Consider the following 10,756-nt stretch of genomic DNA (forward strand, 5'->3'; position numbering starts at 1 on the left):
TCGTTTGATAGTTTCGTTCCAAACGGCCTACATTTCTGGTTAAAGTGTTCCTAGCCACCTAAATTTCTGGTTAATGTGTGTTCTGTTAAAAGAATTATCATTCTTTCAGTTATAATTTGTTCATTTATTGTTTGTCAGTTTATTTGAATAAACAAAAAGAAATAAACTACTTTTCATATGTTGAGTCATGAAAAAACCCTACCCATTTAATCTCAGCGTCCTATATATATATATATGGGACGCACATATTTCAGCCTGTAAATCACAAAAACACCCAAAACCAAAAAACTTAACTATCACACAGTTGTTTCCAAATAAAATGCAATACATTTCAAGCACTTTCATTAAAAAAAAAAATTCCGGCACAAATGGGTTAAGCTCTCGATTTTCTTTTACCATCACTGACAACGCTCCGTATAGTTTTATCGTCGTTCGGCCAAACGAGAGGTCACTGTGCCAAAATACAGGCCCCGGGGGTGAAAATAGTCCATTTTCGTTTATTTTATTTTATCTGTCACCACAAAATTGCTGCTGTTCATTCCGTTGGTACAGTCACCCAGCCGCCATTCAGCCGTTCGTACAGTCACCCAGCCATTCAGCCGTTGGTACAGTCACCCAGCCGCCATTCAGCCGTTGGTACAGTCACCCAGCCATTCAGCCGTTGGTACAGTCACCCAGCCATTCAGCCGTTGGTACAGTCACCCAGCCATTCAGCCGTTGGTACAGTCACCCAGCCATTCAGCCGTTGGTACAGTCACCCAGCCATTCAGCCGTTGGTACAGTCACCCAGCCATTCAGCCGTTGGTACAGTCACCCAGCCATTCAGCCGTTGGTACAGTCACCCAGCCATTCAGCCGTTGGTAGTCACCCAGCCATTCAGCCGTTGGTACAGTCACCCAGCCATTCAGCCGTTGGTACAGTCACCCAGCCATTCAGCCGTTGGTACAGTCACCCAGCCATTCAGCCGGATACGGAGGAATCCAAAAGCATCAAAGCCGAAACAGTGCGACCAAAGACTCTGAATTTAATCTGTACAGTCTTCGGTGAATTCAGATGCCCAAGGGAGGCAAATAGGTTATGATCCGTGTATGTCATTTATACAGGTTTGCCTCCCTTTGTCCGCTGATTCACTTCGCTTCTGCGACAGGGGACATACCTGAGGGAGCGATTGTTGATGCCACATTACTATCAAACCTGTATCATCCAGATTAGTCGTTCGTTTATAAAATATAGATAAAAAATACTCTTCACTTTAGCAGAAAATCAAAGGTAGCTGGTCTAACCTAATCAGCATAAACTTGTGTAATTTAAGTGTCCACTCGATTTGAAACAAGGACTGCTCACCCGGAAGAGAAAGTGGGTCACGACAGGTGAAAACGAGGTAGATTTCAGCGACTGTCAAAATGGCGTTGCTCAAACGCTTTCTCTGCTGGAGACTGAGGACAGCGACGATCGTGGGCTTCATCTATGTTTTTGTAAGTGTGTGTTGCATCTGTTTTCGGTGAGATGGGTAGAGAATAACCAATTTGGGCATAGTTTGTCTCACCTGTGAAAACTTAAACGATGTCATGCATTGGCCTCTCTGGGCGCGGAAGTAGCCTTTAGTGTTATGTTCATCTATCTTTATAAATTATATATGGCTTTGAAACTCGATAGTACAACCAAAAGTGTTGCATTTGACCAGAATTATCACTGACCAGCCGGGCGAGTTGCCAGACGGTTTTTACTAGCCGGCCCTGGAGATGGACGGGAGATTTGGCCACCCCTGTCAGTTACACACTTTTGAGGAGAGACGCAAGATTGCAAATTAATAAATGTGATTAAAAAAGTAGATTTTAGTTTCTTCTGAACCTTCTTCCAATTCGTGAACTGGGTCATTGTTGACGTTTTGAATTCAGCGATTTACCTTTTTTTTTATTGTTAAAAATTAATAGTTGATAAGAATCAGAAATTGAACAGTATTATTTTCCAAACAAATATTGCTTTAAAATAAAATATAAAAGCTTGGACAATGATTGTGCCACATCATTAAAAACATACATTTGTAGTTGCACTGACGTTAATAGAACAAAACAACTTTACCAATGGATAATTTTCAGGCTGTTCTTTACCATACAACATACAAGCCGAATTATCAAGTTGAATCATACGATATATATTATGACATTCTGAATAAATGCTTAATTTCACAGCAAATCAAATGACACATGACAATCTAATATGAAAAATTGGAAGTGTCACATTCTCTCTCAATTGTTAAACCCAAACATGTGTATGACTATGAGTGTTCTTCTTCTGCGAGATCTGTCAGACTCAGAACTTCAGCCTTAGTTATGTTTTGAGCTGTGGAAGTATGAACGTTAATTCCAGTAAAACTAAAAGATTCCTTGGAGTATGATTATATCACCTTACTATTTTATGACAATGTTAACATGTGTCATTAATTAGTCACAAATGTACATGTGCTTAAATTAGATTACCAAAATAGTTGTTGACGGCTGCATGTTACTGTGCAGATCACAGTAGCTTCGGCGCTCTTGCTTCGGGCGCTGGACTGTGCCGCTATGTGGACAGACTTTTCCATCAGTCGTGGCTTCGATATCCCGTGGCGCTCACATCAGTGGCAAGGTAAACTTGGATGGTGCACAGTTGTCAGTTCATTAATAGCTTAAATAGTTGTTGTGTATGTTAATGTGATGGTCTTACACTAGCCATTTAAGATTGAACTCAATGCTGACGGGTGCAGTGGCGTGGTGGTAAGACGTCGGCCTCCTAATCGGGAGGTCGTGAGTTCGAATCTCGGTCGGTGTTGCCTGGTGAGTTAAAAACGGTCATACACGTAAAACAAATCCACTCGTGCTAAAAACATGAGTGAACGTTGGAGTCTAAGCCCATGAACGAAGAAGAAGAAGAACTCAATGCATTATTGATGCTGCCTTCGGCCATGCTTTATGTCCGAATGTGCCCGGACTCTTGCACAGAAGAGTGGTACCATAAAAGTGTCTTTTTACCAAAACATTACAACCTAACAGTTATGACTATTTCCTTTTAAAATATATAATATCTGGTATTCATAGACAGAGTTAACTTGTCACTCAAAACATGAACTGAGGAAGCATGTATGGAGTGTTCTGGCACAATAAAGCACTATATTAAATTTTAAAAGCAGGTCAGTTTGCAGAATGTTGCAAGGTCACTGTTAATAGCAGCGCCTGATTAAAGCTGCAGATACATCAATGTTAGGTTAGGCCACGAAGAATGAAATGTTTGTTTCCAATAACAAGTCCACAAAAGTTAGGATTGGTTATTTATGTTTTGTTATTGCGGTTTTTCTATAGTTTTATGTACAAAGGTCTTCTTCTTCTTCTACGTTCCCGGATGTACAAAGGTCAAGGTCAATAGGCACAATGGCCAAGTGGATAAGACGCTGGCTACCAATGCGGGAGGGTGCGTGTTCGAATCCCGGTCACGTACATGTTCACAGGTGCATGTGGCTTTTGCATGGCCATGATGGGTAAAAGCGTGGTGTCTAGTTTTCTCCTGCGCTTGTTACTCTGCAGGTCTGCCTGCTGGCTTCAGCCAACATGCTCCGACTTCTGGGCAGCTCATGGAGTGTATGTGACCCATACCTGGGGGTTTGGTTCATGGGCACCAGGGCGTGTCCACACACCAGTGGGCCTGCGTGCCGCATGTTCGGGGCCAGACCTCCTCCGCGCCCTTGCAATTCAACCCAACACCTCATGGAGGACTGCTTTAAGCTTGCATAGGACTTGTTGTGGAGAGGCTAACTGGCAGGAGAGACTTACGCATTGCTCTCTTTTTGCCGGTGCTGCGTGCAACATGGCTAGCCAGCGGTGAAGGCTGAAAGCAAGGTGTGACAAGCACATGTATTTTCAAAGCCAACACGCTACGAACGCATCCCGCAACCATTTGTTGGGCGCATGTGGCTTCAAATATCGTCAGACATGATGTACTTCACTTGTTGATCGTGTCAGTGTATATGTAACCGAGTGCCGAAACACCACAATCACCTTTGGAGGCGAAGTCCAATCAAACATGATTGAGAAGTTTAGAGATTATTTCTAAGCCCTATAAAAACTGTTATGCATTCGCAAAGGAATCCATGAACATACAGAGAGACAAAAGTTGCCAGACCCCATCTCAAACAGAACTCTACAATCCACAGGTGTTGCCTTGCGAGCTATAAATAGCTCGCAACTTCTAAGGCGAACAACTCTGCAGAGTCTGCTGTGAAGGGCAACGGTAGTCTCCCTGTCACATATATACATATGTGTGATTATACTGTCGACTTGTTAGCATGATGTTCTCGTTGCAGCATTCTTGGCCAGTGACTTGATCGTGTCAGTGTATACATATGTGATTATACTGTCGACTTATCAACATGATGTACTTGTTGCAGCATTTTTGGCCAGTGATGTGATCGTGTCAGTGTATACATGTGTGATTATACTGTCGACTTATCAGCATGATGTACTTGTTGCAGCATTCTTGGCCAGTGATGTGATCGTGTCAGTGTATACATATGTGTGATTATACTGTCGACTTATCAGCATGATGTACTTGTTGCAGCATTCTTGGCCAGTGATGTGATCGTGTCAGTGTATACATATGTGTGATTATACTGTCGACTTATCAGCATGATGTACTTGTTGCAGCATTCTTGGCCAGTGATGTGATCGTGTCAGTGTATACATATGTGTGATTATACTGTCGACTTATCAGCATGATGTACTTGTTGCAGCATTCTTGGCCAGTGATGTGATCGTGTCAGTGTATACATATGTGTGATTATACTGTCGACTTGTCAGCATGATGTACTTGTTGCAGCATTCTTGGCCAGTGATGTGATCGTGTCAGTGTATACATATGTGTGATTATACTGTCGACTTATCAGCATGATGTACTTGTTGCAGCGTTCTTGGCCAGTGATGTGATCGTGTCAGTGTATACATATGTGTGATTATACTGTCGACTTATCAGCATGATGTACTTGTTGCAGCATTCTTGGCCAGTGATGTGATCGTGTCAGTGTGCCATATCGGCATCATCCTCCTCACTGTCTACATGATGTACAACGTCATGATGATGGTACGTGTACATTTGACTGTTGAAAATACTCTACAACTTCCCTTTTCAATGCCCTCACTTTCAACACTTGCTTTCTTGGAAGACCTCGCTCCTTTCCATTTTCTGTTTCTGCTCATTTTCTGTTTCTGCTCATAACGTGTGTAAATTGACCTCCATTTCAATACTCTAGCTTCTTGAAGATCTGATTTTCTCACAGTGACACGTTTGGCTATCTTTGTGAACACGATGATGATCGGGTAACCCACCACAGATGAGTAAAGTACATACATACAGCGGTACCTGCGTATGATGCCCCTCTGATGAGAGGACACCTGCCAAGAAAGGACACCTTGTGTTGTACCTTTGTTATTGTGACCAGAATATGTAACCTGTCTTGACAGGCAACCTGCAATGTATGGACACCTAGCTGGTTTCATTAGTGAGTATTTCTACGCACATACCCTCCCAGAGGGGAGGCTCATGGCGTTTACAATATGCCGTGTGAGATGGAATTTTTTACACAATATATCACGCATTCACATCGGCCAGTAAATCTCAAGCGTGTTAGGCGAGTATATACTTTTCACGGCCTATTATTCCAAGTCACACGGGTATTTGGTGGACATTTTTATATATGTCTATACAATTTTGCCAGGAAAGACCCTTTTGTCAATCGTGGGATCTTTAACGTGCACACCCCAATGTAGTGTACATGGGACCTCGGTTTTTCGTCTCATCCGAAAGACTAGCACTTGAACCCACCACCTAGGTTAGGAATGGGGGGAGAAAATAGCGGCCCGACCCAGGGTCGAACACGCAACCTCTCGATTCCGAGCGCAAGTGCGTTACCACTCGGCCACCCAGCTGGTCCAGAGCATGTCCTCTCATCACTTGCAGTGTGTACAATGGAACCCACCTTTTAAGACTCCCCCCTTCTTAACTCATTGTCTCCCAGGTACGGATATATCCGTACCCACTCATATGGCTCTATCTGACCAGGTAGGGATATATCCGCTCAGACTGTTAGCTTCAGTCGCTTCCTGTAACGTCCATCTAACGCCTGCATTCCAGCGTGTTAATGATACACAGTTACTTCACAGTTACTACAATTCTGAGTGACCTGCTGCAGCACAGCTGGTCTCGGCTAACAAAAACTTGGTCTAGGTGGGGTAGACAGTGTTAAGACCTGACTTTCTCACATTGTTGGAGGTCTTCAAAGGGGGTTCCACTGTAGCCGTATCTTACCTTTGTATCAATAATCAACAATCAACTGCTGGTCACTGTAGCTGTATCTTACCTTTGTATCAATAATCAACAATCAACTGCTGGTCACTGTAGCTGTATCTTACCTTTGTATCAATAATCAACAATCAACTGCTGGTGACTTATTTTTCACTCTTTTTTTCAGCATTTTGTGTTGTACATGAAAACGATGCAGTTGTACAACTACTGTTTCATCATGTACACTTTCACAGAGTTCTGCTTCTCCATCTTCGAATTCTCCTTCTACGGAATGAACAGTTTCGTAAGTTAATTCTTCTTTATGCAAACCAACCATCTAAAACTTGTGTTTATATAGGTAGGCCACTGTTATGGGGGGGGGGGGGGGGGGGGGTACAATAAGTACTCTAATGTTTCATGATGATCAGCTCTCTCTCTCTCTTTGCTCTCAAATGGTTGCTGTGTATAAGTGTGTTTGAATTGCAAGTGAGGGGGGGGGGGGGGGGGGGTGATGTTGAATCCGTAGTGACTTTAGTTTTGTTTTGAAGATACACATGTATCCAGACCAGGATTTTTCCAGGATAAATACGTACATGTATTACAATTTACAAATGATTGTTACTTGGGGAGGGGGGGTTGTTGTTATATGCTGGCATTGTCATGAGTACGTGTATCGAGTCTGCTAGCTGTTTGCTTAAAAAATAAAAATAAATAATGATGCTGATAGTAAAAATGAATGATGATAATAATGTGTACAATGATAGGTTAGTGTGTGGGTCAATGATTGTGTTCTACTCATTTTTCCAGTGAATTTTCAAGAAATTGTACTCTTCGCTTTTTCTTGCAGAGAAGAGAATTTGTGGTCTTCATATGGCTGTGGTGGTTAATGCGAACTGCGGGGAACGTAAGTTGGATTTTTTTTTTAGTGAACCGAGCATGCTGCTTTGACAAATTGTTTTTGTTTGTTGTTGTTGGTCGTTTTTTTTTTTTTTTTTTTTTTTTGGGGGGGGGGGGGCTCTTGCAGTAAATCAGTGCAAGTGTGTGTGTGGGGGGGTACTTGCAGTAAATCAATACAAATGCATAGTGGGCTTCAAGATGTTTGACTCCTTGATTATTCATTCTAGCTGTGTACCCTGTTTGCAACTAATGTAAGGTGAATTCGTTATGAACACACACATTCACGGATTTAGCCTACCATTGTACCCTTATCACAACTAGCTGCTTCCTTCCCAAGGCTTGACCTTGCAGGCAATGTCAGCAACGAACACACTGTGTAATCATGGTTGTACGGTGCGACTCTGCTCTTGACACACACACACACACTTCTCGTTAAAAACCTTGCCTTTTCAAAATGTTCTGTTCATGACCTCTGTATATGTTCATGACCTCTGTATATGTTCATGACCTCTGTATATGTTGATGACCTCTGTATATGTAGCTTCATTTTAAAACTCCCTCATTTTCAAGACCCAGTGGCTTTTTTTTAGTCTTTAGAGGGGGGTTCACCGTTGTAAAACGGAGGTACATTTTGGATGTTACAAACAGAACAAAACAGGCGGGTGGGGTTCCATTGTATGAGTTCTAACATTAGTCTCGGTTGACACAATGCCGGTTGTTGGCGGGGGCGAGGAAATAGCTCATTCGGTAGCAGCGCTGGCTTCAAAACCAGTTGTCGCTGCCAGCTTCAAAACATCAATACACGCATGCAGGAAAAAAAAAGGAAAAAAATGGGTAGCGCTGTGTACTGTATGGTAGCTGGCTTTCCCCAGGGAGAACGCAGCCCGCATTTCCACGAGGGTAACCTCACAGGACTGTGTGAATCTTATCTTTATCCTGGTGGTTGCAGAGTGTGTTCATGGTGGTGCTGTTTTCGCGCATGACGGAGATGGAAGAGGACATGGCTCTCGACCTCAAACAGTCCGGCAAGAAGTACATCCACTCCTACGCTTAAGCGACCCACCCGTGCTGACAGCATTCATCTTCAAGATTTGGGGGGAACATCCTTCAACACTTGCCTTGTGTAGGGAAGAGCTCTCCACGTGTGCATAACCAAGAAGTTTGAAGGTGCACATGACTTATGGAGTGTCAACTGTAGATGCATCAAGTGACCTTTTTTCGTAGTTCAACAAGGTGTCAGTGTCACTGTGTGATTTACATTTCGACCGTATATTTTGTAAATGAACTCTTGCCTACATATCAATTATTTTGTGAAATGGATTGTTATAAATATAATCAGGTATGTTTGCTAACATGCAGAAGTGCTGCATCATCTCTCTTTATATGATGATTGGTAAAATCTTCAAACATTAGTATCTTAAACTTGAAACAGTAGTATCTTAAACTTGAAACATTAGTATCTTAAACTTGAAACAGTAGTATCTTAAACTTGAAACATTAGTATCTTAAACTTAAAACTAGTATCTTAAACTTAAAACATTAGTATCTTAAACTTGAAACAGTAGTATCTTAAACTTGACACAGTAGTATCTTAAACTTGACACAGTAGTATCTTAAACTTAAAACATTAGTATCTTAAACTTGAAACAGTAGTATCTCTAACTTGAAACAGCAGTATCTTACACTGATTACAAAGAAACAAAGGGATATAAGTGGTCTAAATATAGACATGACTGCAGCAAGAGGAAGTGAGAGTTATGCAAAACTTCTCTCTTGTTACCTGAAAGAATAACAACCATTGAAATGAACCAGAGACTTTCATCCTCATGAAAAAATTGTATGACAGAGATCGCATACAAATATAATAGTAACAAATTATTGTTATGAATCTCTGTTTACATTACATTCCTATTTTAATGTTCTTTACCTCCAAACAAACAAAGATGTTTTCCAGTTTATCTTCTTCACTGTGACATGAAAATGAAGACATTCCAATTTGAATTCTATTGAGTGACACACAAGCTTTACAATCTGGATATCAGGTGTGCATGTTGAACAAATGTGCATTTATTTTAATGTATTGTATACATATGAAAATATACATATCAGACTTTTTTATGTCATTTTATACACAATTTGCATGCCTTTTTTTTCTTTTCTCCTTATTGTTTTCTTGTAATCTTGAGATTCATAGATCTATATAAAGTCAGATCAAAAGACTAAAGTAGGCAATGGGCGGTTCTGGTGAGGTTATGCCCCCTCTTTCTTTAGGCTGGTAACTGGCGCCACCTCGCGGCAAGATCACAAGAGAAAGGAGAAAAAAACTTGCATTGGTCCCAAATAGCATATCGGATTGGTAACAGTTCGTGTGCAAGTCGTGCATTTTATACGGTAAACAGACAATAGTCGATTCTGGTGAGGTTATGCCCCTTCTTTCTTTCGGCTGGTAACTGGCGCCACCTCGCGGCAAGATCACAGGAGTTGTTTTGCGTTATCACCCCAGAAGCGCTCATTTATTGCAAGTTTGTGTTTTTCTTTTTTTTCTTGTAAACTTAAGATTCCTAGATCCATATAAAGTCAGATCAAAAGACTAAAGTTGGCAGGTTTTTAATTTAATTTTTTTAAATGAACTGCATAATTTCTAGTGTTAGAAGACAGTTGTCATCCATTCATGCTTGCAAAACGTTTGTCAGTTTTGTGGAATGTACAGTTCGCGGGATAACAGAAAATGTTCTTTTCAGTCAAACGTATGCAATGAATTCATAACTATGTCAATATTGAAAGATAAATCAATACATATCATTGAATGTTGTAAATAGTTATGCTGCTTGTTTGTACAATACATGTTTTATATTGAAAAGCTATACCTTCTTACTTTGAAATAGACCATGTTCGGAAATAACTTTCGCTGCGGAAAAAAGGAGGGCAAATAAACCCGCACGACAAAATAGGCCAATCACTAGCAAGCGGCGTGTTGCTACACGTCGCGAGCACATGTGTTGTAAGACACGCAATTTAATAGTAGTGATTGGCCTATTTTGTTCCCAGGTCTGATAGTGATTGGCCTATTTTGTTCCCAGGTCTGATAGTGATTGGCCTATTTTGTTCCCAGGTCTGATAGTGATTGGCCTATTTTGTTCCCAGGTCTGATAGTGATTGGCCTATTTTGTTCCCAGGTCTGATAGTGATTGGCCTATTTTGTTCCCAGGTCTGATAGTGATTGGCCTATTTTGTTCCCAGGTCTGATAGTGATTGGCCTATTTTGTTCCCAGGTCTGATAGTGATTGGCCTATTTTGTCACGCAGGGTTGTTTGCACTCTTTTTTTTCACAGCAAAAGTTATTTCCTGAATTTGTCTATTGTGTGCTTGCTGGTGTGCATGCGTGTGTGTGTAGAACAGAGAAATTGGAATAGAAAACCAGGCTTTCATTTACTAGTGCGCCCTGCGCCATTGGTGCATCAAATCTGAAAATGTCCCATCACTATTCCCTTCAGTGCATCAAAGGGCGCATTAAGATTACGTACCACTGCGCCACCAAATGTACACTCTC

At 41.4% G+C, this 10,756-nt stretch overlaps 1 protein-coding gene across 1 annotated transcript; it reads left to right on the forward strand.

Moving 5' to 3' along the window:
* The first annotated feature begins 1,324 nt into the window (after positions 1–1,324).
* On the forward strand, positions 1,325–10,560 carry LOC138969552 (uncharacterized). Its single transcript, XM_070342378.1, has 6 exons — positions 1,325–1,475; positions 2,517–2,628; positions 5,021–5,109; positions 6,497–6,613; positions 7,157–7,213; positions 8,156–10,560. The coding sequence occupies exons 1-6, from the start codon at positions 1,404–1,406 to the stop codon at positions 8,258–8,260; spliced, it is 552 nt and encodes a 183-aa protein (XP_070198479.1). The 5' UTR covers positions 1,325–1,403; the 3' UTR covers positions 8,261–10,560.
* Positions 10,561–10,756: the final 196 nt, after the last annotated feature.

This window comes from Littorina saxatilis, linkage group LG6, assembly GCF_037325665.1.
Source record: "Littorina saxatilis isolate snail1 linkage group LG6, US_GU_Lsax_2.0, whole genome shotgun sequence".
NCBI lineage: Eukaryota > Metazoa > Mollusca > Gastropoda > Littorinimorpha > Littorinidae > Littorina > Littorina saxatilis.

Coding starts and splice junctions, on each gene's coding strand:
- LOC138969552 (XM_070342378.1), top strand. CDS start 1,404: ATGGCGTTGCTCAAACGCTTTCTCTGCTGGAGACTGAGGACAGCGACG. Junction 2,629..5,020: donor GCGCTCACATCAGTGGCAAG/GTAAACTTGGAT, acceptor TACTTGTTGCAG/CATTCTTGGCCAGTGATGTG. Junction 7,214..8,155: donor TAATGCGAACTGCGGGGAAC/GTAAGTTGGATT, acceptor TGGTGGTTGCAG/AGTGTGTTCATGGTGGTGCT.